This window comes from Papio anubis, chromosome 5, assembly GCF_008728515.1.
Source record: "Papio anubis isolate 15944 chromosome 5, Panubis1.0, whole genome shotgun sequence".
Taxonomy (NCBI): Eukaryota; Metazoa; Chordata; class Mammalia; order Primates; family Cercopithecidae; genus Papio; species Papio anubis.
This window is the reverse complement of record NC_044980.1, coordinates 130,311,058-130,334,786: the sequence shown is the minus strand read 5'-3', so window position 1 is coordinate 130,334,786 and position 23,729 is coordinate 130,311,058. Positions and strand designations below refer to the sequence as shown.

The 23,729-nt window shown below is 45.1% G+C and overlaps 1 protein-coding gene across 17 annotated transcripts in view; it reads left to right on the top strand.

Moving 5' to 3' along the window:
* Positions 1-22,182, top strand: part of KLHL3 (kelch like family member 3) — a 272,614-nt gene extending 250,432 nt beyond the window's left edge. For 12 of the 17 annotated variants that reach the window (XM_031666792.1, XM_031666790.1, XM_031666788.1 and 9 more), the window contains 5 exons: positions 633-830; positions 2,380-2,481; positions 5,588-5,716; positions 11,258-11,398; positions 13,802-22,182. In XM_031666792.1, coding sequence (XP_031522652.1) covers positions 633-830; positions 2,380-2,481; positions 5,588-5,716; positions 11,258-11,398; positions 13,802-14,037 — 806 coding nt within the window. In that variant the 3' untranslated portion in view covers positions 14,038-22,182. The remainder of the gene's footprint in view (positions 1-632; positions 831-2,379; positions 2,482-5,587; positions 5,717-11,257; positions 11,399-13,801) is intronic. The other 5 variants (XR_001903805.3, XM_003900138.4, XM_021940202.2 and 2 more) reach the window with 5 other exon arrangements.
* The last annotated feature ends 1,547 nt before the right edge of the window (positions 22,183-23,729 follow it).

Here is a 23,729-nt window from a genome sequence, read left to right as displayed (position 1 = left end):
CATCTGTGCATTTCAGGCTCCCTTTCTTTTCCCTCCTGCACAGTTTTTTTTTCTTTTTTTCTTTTCTTTTATTTTCTTTTTTTTTTTTTGTTTTAAGACAGTCTTGCTCTGTCACCCAGGTTGGAGTGCAGTGTCATGATCTTGGCTTACTGCAACCGCCGCCTCCTGGCTTCAAGTGATTCTCTCACCTCAGCCTTCCAAGTAGCTGGGATTACAGGCACACACCACCATGCTTGGTGAATATTTGCATTTTTAGTAGAGACGGGTTTCACCATGTTGGCCAGGCTGGTCTTGAACTCCTGACCTCAGGTGATCCACTCACCTTGGCTTCCCAAAGTACTGGGATTACAGGCATGAGCCACCACGCCCGGCCACTTGCACAGTTTTTGGCTGTTTTGGGATCAGTTCTTATGAGCTTGGGGAGTTAAAGCTGATTCAAGTATTTACTTGAGTCAGACAAAATTAGAAAAGCAAGTAGGAAAGAAATCCAGTGAATCCCATGACTGCCAAATATCTAAAGTATCTTCGGTGGTGACTTTTCCTGTGTCTGTCTTGCTCCTCCATTGTCATCCATCAACTTGAGCAGTCATGCGCCTGACCTGACCTTGATGTCTCGGTTTCCTGTGCCTCAGGTGTGGTGTTCATGGCTGGCCACGTGTATGCCGTGGGAGGGTTTAATGGCTCACTGCGGGTGCGGACAGTGGATGTGTATGACGGCGTGAAGGACCAGTGGACATCCATTGCCAGCATGCAGGAGCGCCGGAGCACGCTGGGCGCAGCGGTGCTCAATGACTTGCTCTACGCGGTGGGAGGCTTTGATGGCAGTACTGGTAGGTTCAGGGTGTGTTCCCAACCCCTCCTAGCCTGGGACACACCCTCCATGAAACCCTGTTTTATTCAGCCAGTTCTGGACCAACTTTCTGTCCATTTGTAGCTACTGCCCCAGGGAGATACCACCCTTCTGCCTCATCCAGCTTTCAGGGGAAGAGCCAGGCCTTTTTGCACACAGAATATGTAACTGCCCATGTACTAGGCTTTCTAGGACTCAGAAGAGTCCCTTTCCTACTTTTCAGTGTCTGGGAACCTATTTACTCAGAAGATGAGACTTAGAAGGAGAGCATGCTTAGCTGGGGGGTGCCTCAGGCCTCCAGTTTGAATCCTCTGCCAGACAGATGAGGGAGCTGAGTTCAGCACTTGGAAGAAACCTGGCTCAGGTCATGCAGTGGGCCAGGCTGCCCATTTTTTCTGTTGCCCTTTCTACTACCCCACTTGAAGCTTTGCCAGGCTTTTTCACCATAGGTGAGCCTTCTTGCCTCTGGACTCTATCTAGCTTCAAAATTCCAACCCGAAACCATTAGTTGACATAAACTCAGAGAGGTGATCTCATCTCTGCTCATACTGCCAGGTAGGTGTCTCAGTAAACAGTAGCTCTATTAAATTAATATGATATCCTTTGGCCCCCAGGGAGGGGAAAAGCAGTGTTTTTTTACTTCTCTGAATTTTTATTTGTGTCTTCACAATTTGGGGATTTTTCTCAGCCTTCTCTTTGCCTCACTCATATAATTCCAGGGCTTTAGCCCCTCTGGAGACTGCCTTTAGTGAGTGGGGCAAAGAGAATGAAAGGGTAGTGGTGCATTGTTTCTTTTGGAAATTACTTTTGGCTATAAGTAGAGAACCTGATTAAACTGTGCCTTAAAACATGAGGGATTTTGCTTTACTCATGAAACAAGAAGCCTAGAGGTTAGCAGTGGCTGAGTTGGTCCAGTGGCTCATGGACATTGAGACCACATTCTTTAAGATTAGATTTTCTTGGCCTTTTTCTCATGATCATGAGATGGCTGTTATACCTCCAGCCAACACATTTGTGTTCCGGGGGGGGCGGGTGGTATCTATATCAGAAAAGCAAAGGCCGTTTCTAAAATCCCCATAGACTTCTGCTTAGGTCTCATTGACTTGGTCACCCCTAGCTGCGAGGGAGTCTTGGAAAGCAAGTGTTTAGCTTTCCACTGCTAAGACAGACGAAGCTGGGGGAAAGGGGATTGGAATAGGTGTTCAGTGAGGCTACCTCAAGTGACTACTTGGAATCAAAGTATCTCACTCTGCAGTTTTTATGATCTACGTTTGCCATGCATTTCAGACACACCCCCTGTCCTTTCACAGCCCACTCTCTGGGTCAAGTCTTAATAGTCCCCGCAGATAGACACTGCAGATGTGTTTGAGGGAGTCGCCACAGGCCGCATGGTGATTCAGAGGTGGCACCGAGCCATACATTTAGGTTTCCAGCCCCTGCATTTGGACTCCTCCCCCATCCTCACTGCTTCTTACACAGCAGGGTGAGGCCTGGTACCATGGAAGTCTCATGAGTCTCTTGTCTCCCAGGCCTAGCATCGGTGGAAGCCTACAGCTACAAGACCAACGAGTGGTTCTTTGTGGCCCCGATGAACACGCGGCGGAGCAGTGTGGGTGTGGGCGTTGTGGAGGGTAAGGAGGTGCAGTGGCCAGTGGCTAGGCCTATCCGGCCCACAGGCCTTGTCCTGGGTCCAGCATCCTGCTTGGTGCTTCCTCTACCTTGGTTTATTCCTGAGATCACTCCTCTGAGTTGGGTACTATTATCCTGATTCAGCAGACGAGACTCAGAGAGGTGGTGGAGCTCCTGGCCCGTGGTGGAGCTGGGCTGGGGGAGTAGAAGGAGCCCAGAGGGGAAATGCCGGCCTGTGGTTTGGCCCCTTGTCAATAGCTCTGCTGGAGGTTGGGGAGGGGAAGGGAGTAGGGAATCCATAGTCAGCATGTGACCCAGGAGGATAATGTAGTGGAGGGAGAATTAAATGTGTTTAATGAATTTTGTCCTCATATTCATATGTTGAACATTAACAGAACTGTGGGTGAGGTAGGCACGTCTTCTTAGGTCTGATGACTGTCTCTGCAGGGCAGGCTGGTGATCGAGTCCAGCTCTAGTCAGGAAAGCTGTGTAGGGTAAGGCAGGAGGGCGTGGTGAGGTCTGGGGCCTGGTCAGATGGTACACATTCGTTTGTAAAAAAAAAAAAAAAAAAAAACTCTTACGTCTAGTCTCTCGTTTTGTTTGCAAAACCCTTGTGAAGGAGATAGGCAGGACTCAGATTTTCTCCATCCTCCGGATGCCCCACATTCTAATGACAGTAAATAGCACAGCCTGTCCTTGAACCCAGGTCTTCTGACTCCTAAGCCAGTGCTCTCTCCACTGTGCTATGCCCCTTCAGAATGCTGACAAATGCCAGTAGGTAGGAGTTCTGTAAATATGTGTGAATTCAGTGTACCAAAGCATAGACTATTACTTGAACTAAAATGTTATTTGCAGGACAACACTGATTCATCAACCTGTGCTAGTGTGAGAATTTAGATGGAATATCTGTTCATTCAGACATGTGTGCAGACATTCCATCTCTCATGTACATACTCAAGAATACACATGCAAACACAAATGTGTCCTGGGGACAGCGTAACATTCAGCGAGTTAGACATTAATAGAAATATTCTTTTCTTGCACTGTATTTCTCAGTCTGCACTGGTATTGTGTAATTTAAGTTTTCATTTAAAGGTATACTATTCTAACATACTAAATAAGTCATCTTTGTGAGGGCAAGGATTTTTGTCCTCCTTCCAAGGTAAATTGTGTCTTGCAATCTCATTCTCTTGGTGGAACAGAAATTGATTTGTCTGCCAAGTATAAGTGCTTTGTCTAGCCACCTTCTCATTTCTTCTCTTGTTCCTTAGCCAGGAATATCAAACAATAGAGTAGGGGTTAAAAATAGCAAATCCCTGTTAATAGACTGAAGGAGCAACCTTGAGTGCGTATTTTTTCAGCTGATACAGATGGAATGGTTGATGGGGGTTAGAGGAGGTGCCATAATGGTGGTAATTTAAAATACTCCCCTTGACAAAGGCTTTTGTGAGCATGTTCTGTATGTGGAAGAAGTGCTGTCTTGTAGCATGCCCTGTTGACATGGAAGACAGGCTGGGAATTTGTTTCTTCTGCCCCTCCTGAATCTGAAGCTCTTTCGGCTGTGGGCATCCTGGGGCAGCAGAGTCCAATTTACAGCTGTGGTGAGAATGTTGAGGGAGGAACTTAAGTGGACTCTGCTTCACTGTGGCCTTGAAAAGACAGCTCTCTGCACTGTCTGGCTTCCTCTCCTCCCTCTCATCATCTCATTACCATGGCTATACAGTTTGAATGACACTAAAAAAAAAAAAATGGAGGAAATTGCAATAATTTGCTACTGGCTGCCTCGAAGAATAGCTATTTAGGAAAAGACTGTGTGGATCAGAGTATAGGCAGAAGCTCCCCAAGAGAGCGGAGAGTGTGCTATGGAGATTGTCGCATCTGAAGCAGCACACACCGTACAAGTAGCCTGGACCATAGAAGAGCTGCTTAGTCAGGTTTTTAAAAAATTTTCACTCCGGTGCGTGCAGAACTGAGGGGAGGGTGTGTTTCTTTCTTCTAGATGGGTCAATTGAGAGGACCCTGGGGCAGAAAATAAAGCCAGGCTCGATGATGATAGAAGAAAAACATTTTTACATTTGATAATACAGCAGTAGTTCTGGTAGCAGAGTATAGGTTTGAGCCTGAGAATCTTTCTAACTTAAAATAATTGCGGATTTTCAAATACTAGTAGTATTCTTGGTGTCTATCCATCAAGAAAGCACATATGACCAAAAAATCTACCAAGTAATCCTGTTAAATGGATTTGCATTTGGCGATGTTTATTTAGTCTGCAACTAGTGTGACTCCTCCCTCTGTTCCCACAGAAGAGACCATCCCATTGCATTTTAAGACTAAATTTTAAACCCAAAATATTTGAATTTCTGCTTTGGGATAGCTCAAATGCCAAATGTTTCCTCCTGTGTCCAGCCTCACTGTCAGCTCTCAGCCCCAGGCGGAAATGATACTCTTGGGTAGCAGCTTAATGGTATTTTAATTTAAAAGTAGATGACGGCACCTCAGGGCTCTTGTGTATGGCTCAGAGATCACAGGGTAGTCTGCAGAAAAATTCCAGCCACCCTGGCCCACAATGTACAAAGAACACTCCATTCACACACTGTACCTGCCAGGGTTGTGGAAGGGGTAGAGACAATGGCTAAGACAGGTTTTGGGTTCTCATTGAAGAAGATTTTTCCATATTTATTTCATCTGCTATTTCAAGCCTTGAGCCAGAAAGGTGGTCTGCCTGCGTATAGCTGGGGGCCTTCTAGCTTTCCATCTATCCAGTGCTGGTGTCTTGTTCTAGAGAAAATTTAACCTAATTCACCAGCAAGATTATGTTGAGTCCCAGAGGTGCCAGGCCATAGCTTTGGGCTGGGTATTTGGGGGTGCTTATTTAGAATGTTCAGTGTTTGCTTCTAAGGAGCTCATGGCTTAAGAGCAAGTAGAATATGTGAAGAAATGTGAAGGATGCTTTGCTTGGTTTAGGAGTAAGTTGGTGGTCCCCTGGAGAAAGAGGGAACAGAATTCTGAGGTAAGGGTGCCCCAGTTGGTTGCAGATAGGGTTTTAGCTGAGCTCTGGTTTCATGCCAGTGTCCCTGGCACCACATTCAGCCACTTTGTCTGTTGCAGGGAAGCTATATGCTGTTGGGGGTTATGATGGAGCTTCCCGCCAGTGTCTGAGCACTGTGGAGCAGTACAACCCAGCGACCAATGAGTGGACATACGTGGCGGACATGAGCACCCGTCGCAGTGGCGCAGGTATGGGAGAACCTCGGGATGCTGGCTGTGTCTGATTTGCTCACAAGTGGGTCTTTACATTTTTTTGTTTGTTTGTTTGTTTCATTTTAGATTCAGAGGGTACATGTGCAGGTTTGTTACATGGATATACTGCATAACAGTCGGGTTTGGGCTTCTAGTGTACCCATCACCCAAATAGTGACCATTGTACCTAATGGGTAATTTTTCAACCTTCACCCTCCTTCCAGCCTCATCCCTTTTGGAATCCCCAGTGTCTATTGTTCTCATCTTTATGTCCATGTATACCCATTATTTAGCCTGTACATGTAAGTGAGAAGATATGGTATTTGATTTTCTGTTTCTGGGTTATCTCACTTAGGATTATGGCTTCCAGCTCCATCCACGTTGCTGCAAAGGACATAATTTCACCCTTTATTTGGCTGCATAAGATTCCATGGTGTATACATACTGTATTTTCTTCAATCAGCCATTGATGGATACTTAGATTGGTTATATGACTTTGCTGTTGTCAATAGTGCTGCTTTAAACGTAACGACTGTACATGTCTTTTTAGTATAATGATTTCTTTTCCTTTGCATAGATACCCAGTAGTGGGATTGCTGGGTCAAATGGTAGTTATATTTTGAGTTCTTTGAGAAATCCCCATACTGTTTTTCCATAGAGGTTGTATTAATTTATATTTCCACAACAGTGTATAAGCATACCCTTTTCTCTGCAACCATGCTAATGTCTTTTTTTTTTTTTTTTTTTTTTTTGAGATGGAGTCTCACTCTGTTGCCCAGGCTGGAGTGCAGTGGCGCCATCTTGGCTTACTGCAAGCTCCGCCTCCCTGCAAACTCCGCCTCCTGGGTTCACGCCATTCTTCTGCGTCAGCCTCCTGAGTAGCAGGGACTACAGGCACCCACCACCATGCCCAGCTAATTTTTTGTATTTGTAGTAGAGATGGGGTTTCACTGTGTTAGCCAGGATGGTCTCGATCTCCTGACCTCGTGATCCATCTGCCTCAGCCTCCCAAAGTGCTGGGATTGCAGGTGTGAGCCACTGCACCCGGCCTTTTTTGACTTTTTAATAATAGCCGTCTGACAAGTATAAGATGATATCTCATTGTGGCTTTAATCTTCCTTTTTCTGATGATAATCATCAGATGTTAAGCAGTTTTTCATATGATTATTGGCCACTGGAGTGCCTTATTTTGAGAAATGTCTGTATGTATATCCTTTGCCTGCTTATTAATGGGGTTGTTTTTTCCTTGTTGAGTTGTTGGAGTTCCTTGTATATTCTGGACATTAGTCCTTTGTTGGGGGCATAATTTGCAAATATTTTCTCCCATTCTGTAGGTTGACTGTTTACTCTGTTGATGATTTCTTATGCTGTGCAGAAGCCTTTTTTTTGTGTGTGTTTAATTAAATTCCATTTGTCTATTTTTGTTTTTGTTGCACTTGCTGTTGGCATCTTAGTCATAAATTCTTTGCCTAGGCCAATGCCCTGAAGAGTTTTTCCTAGGTTTTCTTCTAGGACTTTTATAGTTTCAGGTCTTACATTTAAGTCTTTAATCCATCTTCAGTTAATTTTTGTATATGGTAAGAGACAGAGGTCTAGTTTCATTCTTGTGTATGTGGCTAGCCACATACAGCACCATTTATTGAATAGAGTGTCTTTTCCCTATTGTTTTATTTTTGTTGACTTTTTTGAAGATCAGCTTGTTTTAAGTATGTGGCTTTGTTTCGGGGTTCTCTATTCTGTTCCATTGATCTCTGTGTCTATTTTTGTACCAGTACCATGCTGTTTTAGTTACTATAGCCTTGTAATATAATTTGAAGTCAGGTAATGTGATACTTCTGGCTTTGTTCTTTTTGGTTAAGATTGGCTTTGGCTATTCGGGCTCTTTTTTGGTTCTATATAAACTTTAGGATTGTTTATTCTAATTCTATGAAGAATGATGTTGATAGTTTGATAGGAATTGTGTTGAATCTGTAGATTCCTTCAGGGAATATGGTCATTTTAATGACATTGATTCTTCCAATACATGAGTATGGGATGTTTTTCCATTTGTTTGTGTAATCTGTGATTTCTTTAGTCAGTCACAAGTGGGTATTGGTTCAACAACCTAACATTTTATTTTAACTCCTCCTTCTTTCGTTTTGCTGTATATAATCCCACTAGCACCTTTGCAGCTAGACACAGCACTTATAAGTTAACCTTTCCTGGGGGATCACTAGAGAATGGATGAGATAATACGCTCCTCATCATCGCTTATGTTTCTATGAAGGTGTTTACATCTTTTGAAAGTGAAGGCTTACTATGTGCCAGGCACTGTCCTAACAAATACTTTTTATGCCTCAATCCATTTAATCCTCACTACAGCCCTACAATGTGGATACAATATGAATTCCACTTATCAGATTTAGAAAGGAAGGCTGCCAGTGGTTGAGTAATTTGCCCAAGGTCATATAATTAGTAATGCTGACTCCAGAGTTAGTTTTTTAAATCCCTAAATTATCAGTCTTATTCCTCTGAAGTAGTAGGACAAGTCTTCAGTTGACAAAGCTGAGCTTGCCTGTCTGGGAATGAAAGCCAAGCTATTAGTGTTCATGTTTGGAGATAACTTATGTCCCCTACTCCCACTTTTCCTCACTTCAATGCATTCCCCAACATGGGAAGAAAATGACTTTCCAAAAGGTTTCCACTTCTACTTCTTGTCAGAAAACCAGAAGCTCTATGGTCCTTTGGGATTTTTCAGGAAGCGGAGCAACAACCCCTTCTCCCCTGCTTTGTCTTCCCATCCATTGTCTTAGAGGCCCAAAGGGAAGGGTCTGAGGGCAGGCAGAGGCATCAGTCCACTGGTTCTTTATTGCTGGTTCCTGTGGTCAGTGGTGACTGATTACCAATCTGATCCTGGTGGGAAGGCTGTGTGACTTCTGAGAAGGGTAGCCACATTCCCACAATGTTATTCCTTTCTCTCTCTCTCTCTCTCTCTCTTTTTTTTGTGTATTTTTGGAGATTGAGTTGTGATCTCATTTTATAGTACCAAACATATGACCACTTCCTCAGCATTCTTTAAAAAGTATGCTATTTTAATATTTTTAAAGAGCCTTTGTGTGCTCACTAGTTTCGAAAATAAAATCTGCATGATGCCATTTAAGAAGTGTTTGTGTTTGGAGTGCTATTTTTCGGGAATTTTTATCTCTGCTGATTCTGACAGGTTGGCCCTTCCTGAATGTGCAGCCATTGCCTGGAAGTCAGGAGGCCCGGGACTTGGTGCTGGGTCTGCTCTCATTTGCCATATGACCTTCCTTGGGCAAATCCCTTCCCTTATTCTGGCCTCTAGTTCCTTATATGTGAAATGAGTGGGTTGTAGGGTTGTAGTAGATGTTCCCTAAGAACCAAGTCAATCCACAAATCCCATGATTCTTTTCCTGTCGTAAACCTCTTTCAGAAATTTTGGTTTCTAAAGTTTTGGTAGAGTCTTCTTCATACTCCCTAGAAATCCTCTGTTGTGACGTAAGGGGTGAGAGCTCAGCATGCCTGGGGCAGCACACCCTGAGATGCCTGACCGCTCCTAGGGCCGAAAGCCTGGGGAGGCAGCCGGGCGTGAAGCCGCCAGGGCAGACCTGCGTTAGGAAGCTCAGGCTTGTCTCTGTGGAGGGAGCCACCTTTGGAGACTACAGCTGCTTTGTCTCTGCCAAGCTGCTGAAATGGTTATTGCTGGGTGGACATCACCTGGCCCTATTCCTGTCTCTTACCTACACTGGAGGACCTGGAGGGTGACACGTCTGTTACCTGGGAGTGCAGTGTCCCTGGGAGGCACACTGACCTTGATTTAGGAAATCAAAACCAAGCCTTTTTCCTGAGGTTACTGTCAGAGCCCTGGCCTCCGACTCCCAGGTCAGCCTTTCTTCAGTGCTTCACTTTCGTGAGATTTGGGCAAGTCTCACCTCTGGAGTTGGGAACCCACATACTTATCAAGGTTGGTGTTCTTGTTGGCTGAAGACGCAGAGACCAGAGGCCCTGGCCTTTGGCTGCCTGAGGCCCTTTGAGGTGCCAGGAGCGCCTGTGGCTCTAGGTCCAGGACGCCGCTGAATGAATGTTTATGGATGAGGCTGCACTAGGGCAGAGGCAGAGTTGCCTGAGTGCCTGGAAGGCAGCTCGCTTCCTCAGCAGGGTGTGGACAATGCTACCAGATGGTTAGGGGAAAAAGAGGCCATCTCTCAGGGAATGCGTGTTCCTGCTGAGCATGGAGGAAAGGAAGGTGAGGCAGCTTTGGAACTCAACTAATTGTATTTAAACCTGTCAGTTAGAGAGAGCCATTGTTGATACGACAGCGCCATCTGCTGTTAGTTTAGAGCAACTGCTGGGAGCCACTAGCATACCCACATAATTGCTGGGAGGGATTTTATTAATTTATATTTTTGTCATTCAAGCAATATTTCTTGAGAACCTACTGCCGTGGGGCACAGGGAAGCAGACGAGGACAGGGTAAAAACAGTCCTCATCCATATGGAGTTATAGTCTACAAGTCTGGTTCTTGGGTCTGAAACCTGGCTGCACATCCCAGTCACCTGAGGAACTTTTTCTGACTCCTGAGCAGTGTGGAATCTATCTTGTAAAAAGCTTCCCAGTCCATTGAGATGCAGCCTGCCCACAGAGTGGAGTAGTCTGTGGTCCATGGGAACTACTGATCTAGTACAACTCTTTCCCTTTACAAATAGGGAAACTGAGGCCCAGAAAGGGGAAGGGTCACCCAGTGAGCAAGTCAGAGAGGCAAGTCCAGAACACAGGTGTCCTAGCTACCAGGTCAGTTGCACTTTCTAGATACTGTGCTGTCTTCCCTCTTTATGGCTTTCATCTTCTTGTTGTATAAAAGGATTTCAAAAGATTATACTAAAACTTGTAAACAAAGCAATTCTAGCACTCAGCTCAGGCCGATCAACATGGTTAGTGATCTAATAATGCCCTCTGCAGTACAGGAGGAGAGAAGTGGGCAGAAAGGTCAGCTTCTGCTTACATGACCAGCAGGGAGGCCTCCTTAATAATAATTTCAGCACTTTTGCTGTGTCGCTAGTTTCAATTTTTAACTCTTTTTAATCAACTAATATAAGGATGAGTAAGTAATACAACATTGTAGGAAAACTAGGCAATATAGATAGGCAAAAAAGGAAAATGAATGTAATTTACCACTCAGAAATAATTATTCTTAATATTTTAATGGATTTCTTTCAGTATTTTTTGTCCTTTTTTCTTTGCTTATGAACATCGTCCCCTGTATGTATATATGTATGTATATGTTTATGTTTTTTCAAAACAGAATTTGGGTCACATTTGCTTTATACTTCAAAGTTTTGAGGTTGCGAGTCTTATGAGGGGGCGGGTAGGGTGTCATTATATTTGTTTTACAGATGAGGACACTGAGGTCCAGGGAGACAAACTGACACTCCCCAAGTCCCCTCGCTGGTCAGGGCTGTCCAGGACTGGACCCCAGGCCTCCTGATTTCTGGTTACTGTAGCCAGCCTGAGGCTGGAACACTGTGCTCTGACTTTCAGGGGTTGGAGTGCTTAGCGGACAGCTGTACGCCACAGGTGGGCATGATGGGCCTTTGGTGAGGAAGAGCGTTGAGGTTTACGATCCTGGAACAAATACCTGGAAGCAAGTGGCAGACATGAACATGTGCCGGCGCAATGCAGGTAATGACTGCTCTCTCCATCTCCCCTTTGGGGGTCGTGTGCCTTTTCTCCCTGAAGACACTGGCTGTAAACATCAGGGAGATTCCCAGGGTCTGGAGCTGAGTGTATATCCTGAACAGGGAGTGTCCATTTTCCCGGTGGGCTCTCGGTTAGAGGAGGGGAGAAATTGAGACCCCGAAAGCTAGCTGAAGATCCTGCAACCTAGATGCAGAGGATCGCCTTCCTCCCCACTGAAGGGTGATGACTTTTACCACACACGGATGAGCACAGACCTGGAAAAGTCCTTTGGTTGCCGTCAGTACCCCTTGCCCAACAGCTTTGTAGGTAGCTAAGCTCAGGGCTCTGTGGACAAGGGCCAGAAAATGGCACTTGGTTCTATCTATTCTTTGCCAGTGCCTGGCTAGGAGAACCTCTCATTTCCTACTTGAAACCAGTCTCCTTCCTTGCAGGGACAGTTGGACCCTTGATCAGTTCTCCTTTCCTTATTGCTTTCTTTGTATTCCTGTCTCTCCTTTCCTTCTTGTCACCTATGCCTTCCTGTAGGAATGATTTACTGTAGAGTATTTAGGTTTATATTTCCTGGAGCATGAGGCCCCTTTTAAGCTATTTCCTTTTTGAGCTTTGCCTTGTGGGTTGTGTACTGTGCCAGTATACCTTTATGCCTCTTTGCTCTAGGACAGTGTTGGCTTAGCCCAACTTCCCGGGCTGGAAAGACACACAGGTGACTTTCAGGCAGATCCATTTTCATTATTCTCATATTACCTGTTTGCTAAGCCCATTCGTGTCTGACTTGGAAGTGTAAACAGGGGCTGAGGGGATGTTTATTAATTTACTCGTTGCCTAAGCCTGCTGTGATAGAAGTTCTCATTTGGCTTGAAGCCACACGAGCAAAGAATTACAGGACCCTTAAGGCAGCTAGTCTATCTAGAACCTGGGAATTCAGTTTAGATGTAAATGTGTGTTTGCATAAAATTCATGCATAGATATTTCTATTTTTTAATAACAAAAATGGAATTACACTATAACACTATTTTGTAACCTGTTTTTTTTTTTTTAAAAAAAACTCACTTTACAATCTCTCATGAATATCTTATTACAACACTAAACTTACTTATATGATATTATTTTAAATGACTATATCATAATTTAAACAATCTACTATTGGACACAGGTTATTTCCATGTTTTTTATACTATAAGTAATACTTTAGTTATTATAAATGGTCTTTGTGGCTAAATCAGTGCACACATTTAAAATTCTTTCTTTAGAATAAAAGGCCAGAAATAGATTTTTTTTTTTTTTTTGAGACAGGGTCTCGCTCTCTCAGGCTAGATTGTAGTGGCATAATCTTGGCTGTGCAACTCTGCCTCCTGGGCTCAAGAGATCCTCCCACCTCAGCCTTCTGAGTAGTTGGGACCACAGGTATGTGCCATCACATCTGGCTAATGTTTGTATTTTTCGTAGAGACAGGGTTTCACCATGTTGCCCAGGTTGGTCTTGAACTCCTGGGCTCAAGTGATCCATCTGCCTTGGCCTCCCAAAGTGCTGGGATTACAGGTATGAGCCACTGTGCCTGGCCAGAAGTGGACTTTTTTAATTAGAGGGAGCACATGTATTTTAGATGCCATCCAGGAAGGTGTCCATTTTATCGTCTCACCAGTATTTGAGAGTACCTTCAGCAACACTGGTAATTGCTACTTTTTGGAGTATCACCAATCCCTTAATCTAATTTTGAAAAACACACAACATATTGGACTATGGCCTTTGAAAGTCTTAATGAGCAATAATTAATTACATTTTCGTACGCCTTAGACCCTGCTGCATGAGACCTTGCCCAAAACCCATCTCACTCTGAGATCAGGGTGGGAGCTGTTCCTCATCCCTGGGAGCTGTATGTGAATGTAGACCCCAGACTTGTAAAGGGATAACAGACATAACCATCAGCATCACACAGTGTGGATACACCATAGGGCTTATCCGGGAAAAACTTAGCAGCAGAGAAGTAGTAGCATGCATGAAGTCCCCTGAATTGTTTTATTCTCTAGCTCAGGCCTGGCACAGGAGGTCTGTGTACACCTTTCCAGTAGAGAGGGGTCTGTGCCCATATGCTCTACATACTTATAGTGTAGGTATGTGTGTGGCAGAGGGCATACACTTTATAAGTAATCAGACCCCCTGGTCAAGGAAATGATCTTGTTAGGAAGAAGGATCCTTGGAGCCCAGTGGCTGTTGTCAATATTTTCTTCCACTTAGCAAACTCAAACCTGTGGAGCCAAATCCCCTTTGTATTACCATGAAGGGAGGAAAAGAGCCTCCCAGGCTCTCCGGATTTGTCTCTTGATCAATTCTGATCTCTTGATGCGCCTGCTGTGATGTCTCCTATGGCTTTTGTTTGACTCCCAGGGGTCTGTGCAGTGAATGGGCTCCTGTATGTGGTTGGAGGGGATGATGGGTCCTGCAACTTGGCTTCGGTGGAGTACTACAATCCTGTCACTGACAAATGGACACTGCTTCCAACCAACATGAGCACGGGGCGGAGCTATGCAGGTCAGTGTGTGCCATCTCCATGCCCATCCCAGAGGCCTCCAACACACTGGGGGAATGAGGAGTGGGTGGGACGGTGGGATGAGGGGATGTGAGCTTGCTTAACTTGGGCCTGAGTGCCTTCTCCAGGGGTGACAGGTAATTGTTACATGGCCACCACTCTTTCATTCTGAGCTCATGACAGATACTGATAATTAGCACTTATTACCCCCTGCCCCTGCCCTGACCCTGTGAACCTGAAGGTAGCCTCAGAATTTATAATGTTTGTTCCATCGAGCCACTCCAACTGAACTGAGTTGTCACAAGAGATTTTAGAATTTCATTGCCATTCCTGGTTTACTTTGTGCCAGGCTCCTAGATGGCATAAGATGCAATTCTTGCTGTCCAGAGTTGAATTGGACAACTAGGAAGACAAGATGATGTATATACAAGTTCTAAATGACATACACTAGACAGGCTTTAGCACATGAGAGACTGGTGAGAACTGGCAAAGCCAGGGAACCCTTCCTGGAGGAGGCAGGCTCAATTACACTTTGAGGCTGGATCACAATCACACAAATGGCTGTCCTTTACTGGGTGGCTGGCCCTGTGCCATGGGGCAGTGGGTTAGGAACAGAGTGTGCATTTGTTTTCATCTTTTCAGCAACTCTTGGGCTGAATGGGACTGTATCCATTTATTTTATGGATGATGAAACTGAGGTTTGGAGAGTTTAAGTAACTTGCTGAAGGCCACACAGCTAATAAATGGCAAAGTCAGTTCAAACCCAGAGTTCTAAGTCCATGCCCTTTGTGCTACCCCAGCTTAGGGTAAGCCTTAGAGTAAGGTACCAGGCGGGTGTGGAAGCTTCTTCTTGGGGAGTGTGTGTGAGGGGTTTGGTGAGTGGCAGGGGCAGGGGTGGCGTCAGAGTTGGTGTTTCTCTCTATGGGGAGATGAGCAAATATATATCCATAGTGTAGTTCAGTTCCTTGTATCTGGTTTTCCAGAATCTGGAATAGAGATAACATTATTTATCCAGCACACACAGAACATACCAGGCATTATCCAAAGTATTTGATAGTCATTATGTCTTTTAATCCATACCACAACTCCAGGGATATTCTTCCAATTCCCATTTTGCGTTATAAAGGTCAGTCATTCCATCTAGTTTGACTGCAGAGGAAGATTGTGCTGTGCAGATTTGAAGGAGTTTGCAGCACAGTCTTTCAACGTAAGACTTCTGTTGCAATGGACTTTAACTTTTTTCTTCCTTTAGAGTTTTTTTCACCTTGTAATGCTTTTCTTGGCTAAGTATAAAACATTTTAGAAGAAGTTTGGTCCTGGAGTAATTCTGTTCTGGGATGAGTGAGACAAGTGAGGATCTTCCCTTGACTCCATGCGTGCCTTAATGAGAGGGGAAGAGTTAAGTGTGGGTGGTTAGAATTTCATATATATGCTGAATATTTCATGTACCTTTCTTCATTGTCTGCCCTCTCCAGAAGTAGGTAGGAAGCAGACAAGCAAACCTGCAATTTTATGTTCAAACCCACTTACTGAGTCTATTATCTTAAAGTCTAAGGAAATGTTCCAGAATGCAAAGATTTGTGGACAGTTATTTACTGGGGCCTTACTCATGATAGGAAAAAACTGAGAATAACTTAATGTCTGACATGAGGGAAATAGTTAATAATCTATGGGATATTTATATAGTGTATGATTTTTAATGTTATGAGAAAACATTTGTAATAGCCTGTTAGGTTAAAAAAGGATGCAAAGTTGTATGAACCTTGTGAACTCACACATGTAGTCCTGTATTGCTGGTAGCGGGAGTGGGGGTTGAATAGCTGCTGCTGCTTCTGCAGATGGATATTGGAGTCAGATGTGAATTTGAATCCCAGCTCTGCCACTAGCCCTGAGTCTCTGGGCCAGATATCCTGTCATACTGAACCCCTGTTGTCTTATTTGTAAAATGGGAATAAAATTAGACTAAGCCTTTTAGGGTGCTGTGAGAATGAAATGCAGTAATACTTGTGAAGAGCTAAGCACAATGCCTGCCTGGCAGTAGACACCATGCAGTAAATGATTGTAATTATTATTAGATGCTAGAAAGTATTCCAAAAAGACAGTGGTGGTTTTCTTTGTGTGAAGGGATTAAAGCTTTTTTCTTTGTGTTCTGCATTTTCCAGATTTCCCATAATGAGAATATATTACTTTTATAATCAAGATAAAGGTTATATGAAAAAGCAACACAGGAGCCTGCTTTCAAAAACAAAAAGCTACCTTCTGAAAGAGATGTCTGAGATTCAAGTAAGATGCTGTCAAGACCAGGCACCTGGACTCAGGTTCTGCCTGCCTCGAAGCTTCAATGTCTGCACCTTTAGCCAGGAATAAACAGGAAATAGATGTCTTAGCAGAATATCTCCAGTGGGGTATCCTGGCTTGCTTTTAGCCATGTTCTGTCAATCTCATCTTCAACCAGAACATTTTATAGTTGTGGGACTATGTTAAAATAAGGCTCCAGTAACCATCCTGCCTGGAGACACCTATAAGTTAGGATTTCGTTTAGCAACAGGCACCAGAAACCCTGACAGATACTTTCCTAAATAAGGAAGTGAGTGTATTTGTCTCAAGTAGAAAGAAATCCAAGGTTGGCCTGGGGGCTCAGACTGACATTGAAGAACCAGGTTTCTCTTCTCTTTTCTGTTCTGCCAGCTTTATCAAGGGCTGCTGCCTCCCCTTGGCCTTGCGTGAGCATTCCAGTCACAACAAGAACAAAGCCAGCGTTGCAACACTGGCACACTTGCCTTTATAGTCTTATTGGCCAGCACTGGGTCACATGGCACATCTAACTGCCAGGCAGTCTGGGAACCCGAGCTTTCAACTTGCTGGTGGCTGTAGTCAAGGACAGCAAGTTGGAAGGATGTTGACGGAATCAACCTGTACTATCTGATATGTAGCCTCAGTCCCTTACAGTGAGGTTCTGGGTCATGCGTGGATTTATAGTTAGGTGTTGAGCGTGGTTCACCCAGACTAAAACAGTAACACAGCGTACATGTCTAGAGCATTTATCAAAGTCGAGATTGTCACATTGGCAGGGTCTGTTAGATGATATTCGTGTGGGAACTGAGCATAAAGAGGTCAAAGAACTTGCCAAAGGCCATAGTGCAGGTTGACTGGTGGCAGAGTTAGGATTGGAATTCAGTCTTTCTTGCTCCCATGAAGGCAGCCTACTATACTTTCCACTTCATTCCAGTGTCTTCTGAAAGTAGAGATGAATCACCCATCGCTTCTCTTACAATGATTCAAATTTAGAGCTGCATAGCTGCCCCTGGGCACTGAGCATTGTTGGGCTGGGTGCTAGGGCTGGGAACGGGAGTCACCACAGTGAGTCCATGTGATGACACCCGGTGAGGCCACTAGCCAGCGGTGTTTGAGGGACTGTGCTCGTAGGTTCAAGTGTCTTGCCAGGACTTGGCTCTTGGAGTGGGGAGCGGCCAGCTGCTAGCAGCCTGAGTCTACAGACACTTCGATATTAGGATAAAAATTGTACACATTTCCCTTGGCTGTGACTCAGGATATCTTGGATTCATGAACTCACTGGGACTCTGAGTAATTTTGGAGAAGCTAAGATGATAACTTTCTCCCCCTTTCTTATTAGGTGTTGCCGTGATTCACAAGTCCTTGTGACCCAAAATCCCACTGCCAGGAGGTGGAGGAAGGAGCAGGTGCTGCCTGTGACTCTAAACAGCAGGACCTTGGTGACTGGATTCAACTCCCTTGGGAGGGTCTGTGCTGCTATGAGAACTGCTGTCCTCTGACTTGGCAGACTGGTGTTGTTCATCGCAGTGTGGACACCATTACCCACCCCCGCTCCCCTGAGGTGCTCTGGCCTATGCCCTGAGCAATGGGGTCCTGACAGCCCCAGGCAGCACCTTTGGGCTTTGTTTTGGTGTTTCTACAGGGACCATACAGACCCTGGAATGTGTGTGTGTGTGTAGAACATGGTGTTTCTCTAAGTTGGGGGGTGAGCGTGTGTGACAGTCTACTGGATTTCTTTACTACTGATCCTTTCGCTGTGTTAAAAATCAAATCACAGAGACCTCTCTTCTGGATTTGTCCCATGGGGACCCTGAGACTACTAAAGCTGCTTTCTTCCGAAGGTCCAGTTGGACAGTCTGGGAATGTCCAGAAATAACCAGTGAGGGGGCAGTTCCCTGGCCACACCCACTTATGTACTTTAACTACTGTGACTTTGTCTGCAGAAGAGCTAGAGAATTTTCAAAGCTGCACCGTGTCCTCTGTGTGCTAGAATAAGGGACAAATGGGTTCCCTGCGCTTCTCAGCCCACTGTTTTTCCTTGAGTTCTCCTACAGGAAGCAGATGAGAACTGCTCAGTCTTCAGGTTTAGGCCATTTGTCTTTGATGTCATAGATTCCAGGCCTGGGAGATATTATGTCTCTTCAGCTGGGAAAACTAGCTCTTCAGAGAAGCCTCGGGTAACGCTGAAAAAAAAAAAAAAAAAAAAAAAACAACAAAAACCAGGAAAAAAACAAAAAACCAAAAACCAAAGTGGTAAGGATTCAGTTCCTGCCTGTAATGGTCTCAGAGAGGGTCCTACTTTTAGGTTTTCCCAGGATGGGACAGTCCCCATTTATACTTAATATCCGGGTTTAATTATTCACAGCACCCCGTTTTACTCTCTTAAGTGTTCTGGTTTGGAGGATAAATAAGAGGCCACCCTCCTCCAAATGCAAATACAGATTTGTGCCTGTGTTGGATGGAGTCGTGTGTGATTCAGATGGACGTTGGATGGCTTCAAAGGAATATACCACTAGAGCTGGCCCTTGGCGCTTTGTGACAGTGGTCAAGTCTGTCTAATGTCCTTGTCTTCTTTTTCTTGTGCTTTCCCCCATTCCAGGGTGTGCACCCTCTCCCCAAGCCCCAAGAACCTCACTACTGCTTTCCCTGTGAGGTAGGAGGTGTCAGTGGGCCCTGGGTTTGAGGCCTCCTGAGGTGTGCTTGCATTTTAAAAAGGGAGCTTGGGAAGAGCTTTGCTAATTCACAGGTAAAAATGATTAATGATAGAGCTTCAAGCATCTTGAGGAGTGGGCATTTGAGGGTGCATGGAGTAATTTGTCTTTAAAAAACTTTAAAGTTGTGCTGTTCGTAAACTAGCAAATTGCTCATGCTGGAATTTCTGGCATAAGCAGGGGAAGTCTTGTGTCTGGAGAATAGTCTCATACCTTGCAGTCTGGGACACTCCCTACTTTGAGAATCCACCTACAGGAAGCCAAGGAACTTTATAAATCCTGATGTTGGACTTCTGATATGACTGGGCTACTTCCAAGCAGGTGCTGCAGGAGATTGGCATCCCCCAACCCCTGCAGTCAGAAACCCTGAAGTCTTCCCCGCCAGTGGGCCGCTTTGTATATTTACTGTATATTTATTGTGCCCTAAATGTGCAACTCTCCTAAAGACAAAACTTCTCTTTCTGATGTTAAGCACATGTTTCTTCAACAAGACGCTTGGAGAACAACAAGGTACCCAGAAGTTGTAGAAGCCTTCAGAAGAGGCTAAAATATCCAGCTTTGGGGGACCTGGAAGAAATGTCTCCAAAGGAAGCAAGGCATGTTTTAGTTGAGTACTGTGGTCTCACTATGAAGTGGGGATGACGGTGGCTTCAGAACTCTACCTGGCTGTGGGTTGGAAGCTGATGGAATGAGAAATGTCCTTTCTCCTTCTCTGAGGAAATTTTGAGTCTTGTTTTGGTGTGTCTGTGTAATGGGGATGGGGTTGGGGTTGGGATCTGATGTATGCCGTCCACAGAAGCTCTCGATTTCAGATGACAGGTGAATTCCGCGTCCCTCCCCCACCATTGAGAAGCTAGACTTTCGTGCTGGAGAGGCTATTTTTTTATGTGTCATCTTCCAGGGAAGGGTCCCTCCACTGAAAGCTAGTCAGTCATGTTTTCTGTTTTTGGATTTTTGCAATTGGTTTCGCCTCATGTCTCCCTCCCTACAAAGCACTGCCTCTGCTGGGCGTGCTGGTGAGGCTGTGTCTGTTTCACCCTCGTGTGTCGTTTCTCACGGGGACCAGAACACTGGTACGTCATCACCAAAGCCAATCTGCTCCAGCTGCCCACAGATGCCACCAAAACCTGCTATCTCTTCATTACCAGGTAGGATTCTCTTTCCCCAGTGGACACAGCAGGCTATTTTCGAGTTTGTGCTGGTCACATGGTAGATGAAGCCTCTTACTGCCCCACTTAGGGTGGCCACGGCTGCTTGTGAATGCAGCTTTGCCAGTGGCGTATCTGTCATCTGACTGAGGTGGTGAAATGGAATTGAGGCCCAAGGTTAGAAGCAGCCGAGACGCCACTTGGATACTGATTTGAACAATGTAGAAGTCAGATTCTGAATTCCAAAGTTATTTCTCATAAGTACCCAATGGCATCTCTCCATCTACAAAGTTGCAGTATTATGCAAATGAAAGTGACCTCATTTTCTGCTATGCAATAAGAATACTTAATTCTATTTCCTGACAAGCCAGTTGCAATATCCCCTAAGATGCTTTTTGAGCTGTCTTACTTTGATATCTGTTGTGTAATGTTTGTATATTTCTGAGCCAGATCCTTTCAAAGATTGCCTTTTTATAAAATTGAAGCTGTAGGTTTTAGGCTAAAATTTTAATGTAGATATTTTTATAAGATATTTTTTTCAAGATGTTTGAATCGCTTTTTATTGTCCATGATAATATGTTATGTTCTTTGCATCATTCACTCTCAAACATAGTTCCTGCCTGTAGCTCTCTTCCTTTTGTTTCTCACCCTCCAGAAGCATCTTTTTCAGCAGCGCCAGGTAGATGAGCCTTTTTTTTTTTTCAAATACCATATTCAAGGGAGTCTGCTGCATTTTAAAACACAGTCACTGGTGTTTCTTGAATTGCTAGGGACTGATGTGTTCGACTCAGCTCTTGCCCATCTGTATTGATTGTGTGTGTGTGTTTTTTTTTGGAGCCTGCTTTCTGTGGGGGTGAGGCTGGACTGTCTCATGGTGGCTCCCACTGACGGGCACTGAGGCTGGCACCCTGTGGCATGGAGAAGCCTCAGGGAAAGGCCTGCCCCCCAGCACACACTCCCATAGTTTCCTAGGTCCAGCCGACCATTCCTTATTCTCTTCTATCTCCTTGTTCATCTGAAGCTTCCAATAGCTTGAAGCCTTTGCTGCTGGATGATGCCCTTTTTGGGAGCATCTTGTCTCTGACCTTTGGAAGAGGGGTCAGTCCTCATGATCCCCATGTGTTAAGCATGTGCTTTGCAGGTGCTCACACGACACTTACAACTTACTTCCTGAGCTGTGTCTCTACTCCAGGCTCTGGTTTGTGTATTTATCTGCCATTAGCATCATGATTTTTAAAATTTATTATTATTATTATTGTTGGGACAGGTGCCATTTACATTGCCTCCATGCTCCCCATTTGCACCTAGCTGGATCAGGTTGGGAGGCTGAGCAAACTCGTATTCCAGTTAGTTGGAGTTTTTAAAGGCTCTGTTTGCCTGGAGAAGCAAGGAGGTTAGAATGTATTTTTTTTTTTAAGCATTTGCACTATTTAGAGTCCTAAGCCCCTCATGTTCAGCTGTGCTGTGTTTCTACTGACCAAACAGGAGAGCCAGCAGCACTTCCAGCATTTGGGAATGGAAGAGATTACTTCTGTAGTGGATAATTGCAGCCTCATAGCCCCTGTGCAGCCTTCGTCATGGGACTCAGTGACTCATGGATATAGCATCAGCCATGGCAGGAATGCACAGGACTGTGGCATTTGCAGCATCAAATTGCCCTAGTGCCATGTTTGGTTATGAGATTGTAAATTATTCGCTCCCCCGTCCTCCCCTCCCCTCGTTTTCAGTGGCAATAGAGGACCCTTGTGCTTTTTGTTTAATTTGCATATTATGTGTAAAATACTTTCTTTGAAAGAAAAGTGAAGACGCTGAATGTGTATGTCTGTGTGGGTGCTCTGTCCCTGTGGTTGTCATAGCCAGACTTGATCACTGACACCCCGTACAACATGTTGCATAGGTAAGATCCTCGATCTGGTGTTCTCTGCATGGCTGTTAGGGACTGTATATCTTGTAAAAGAACACTTGTCACATGCTTGATCAGTTACAGCGATAGCTGAAGAAACATTTCCTCAAATGTATTATTTTAACAGGAATCATGTTCTAATTTGCCATCCTTTAATTTTAATAAAAGTTGAACTGTGCAAACTTTTCTCAGTATTTCATTTGTGTAGTCCACTCTCTCTGCTATGTCTCAAACATGAAAAGGACGGATTTATTCCTATATGTCTTCGGATTAAAAAAATTTTAAGATGTACTGGACAAGATCTGGGTTCCTTGGTTTCCATCACTGGCCCCAGCAGAGTGCCAGGCCCACAAAGACCTTCTTCAATGAGGCCAAGAGAGGACAGTCCCTCCAGGGGGTGTTAAGTGGTGTGGGCAACTGCCAGATAATCATTGGGAACCACGGAGAGTCAGGTTTGGTGGGGAAGACGGCTAGCTCAGCTGGGCATCACCATTTGGGAGAGGAGCCTTGTATGAAGCGGGGGGGGGGGGTGGATCCCTGGCTCAGCTGTAACTTCTCAAAGCCTCCTGCTCAGAGACCTTAGCTCTCTCTCTAGTTAACAAAGCAGTTCCAGGCCCTTTTGAGATGTCAGTAGCTCTGGCCTGTACCAGGTGACAGATGGACAGCACAGAGGTGTTGGACTTCCCTTCAAGCTGGAGAGACTCAACGGACGAGTGGGAACCCTTAGCCAGATTCCTCTCCATATTTGGGAAAGTAAATTTTGAGCTCCAAGAGGCCACAGCCTGCTTGACTCACTCTGCACTCCTGGTGCCTGGCACTCAGCTGGCGCTCAGCTGGCACTCAGGAACAGTTGATGGAAGAGCAAAGAAAGGCACGTGGTAGGGCTCGGGTGGCAGTCTCTTTCCTTCCTCCAACTCCTCTCCCCTCTCCTGGGCTGGCCTCTGCCAGAGCCTCTGTTCTCCCAGCTGTCACCACTCACCCTCTGCTCCTGTCGAGCAGTTAGACTGTTCAGAAGAATGAGGTCAGGCATCTTGGAGCCCCACAGATCCTGAGCAGGTGGGCAGGAATGTGTGCCCTGGGACAGAGGAGGCCCACAAAGGTGAATCCATTTATCCGGGGGTGTGTTGTGAGCAGTGGAGCACACCTGGATGAAACCTACTAACTCTTTTGACCCACAATTGAATTTGCGCATCAGCCTGAGAAGAGGGTTCAGGCTGCGGTTGTTTCAATAATCATAGCAGCTGGCATTTATTTTGCATTTGATGTGTGCCAGGCCCTGTGCCGAATGCTTTAATTCCAGTTAATCTCCATAACACCTCATGGAGGCAAATGACCACATGATGCTCTGCCTAATTCACAGGATTACCGGAGTTAATTAACAGACCCTTGAGAAGAGGTGCAGGCCCCCTCCTCCTACTGAAGCTGCTTGCTGAACTGTGCCATCTTCAAATCCCAGAGGCCATACCCTATGAGTGCATTCTGCAGCTAGGAGGTCACCAGCGTCTGGCCCTCAAGGGTGGGCAGGGAAGCAGATCCCAGAGCTAGGCTGGAGACCCCCTCTGCGGTCAACCTGCTCTGGGCCTCAGCTGGCCTTGGAGAGGCCTGGCGAGGGGCTGATGGCTAGTGAGGGCTTTGTCTCAGGGCACACATATTTCCCCCACTATGCTTCTGGCCTGGTTTCTCCTTACAGGAGAAGTTTCAGAGTAATTTCATATTTGGTGGTTTTTCT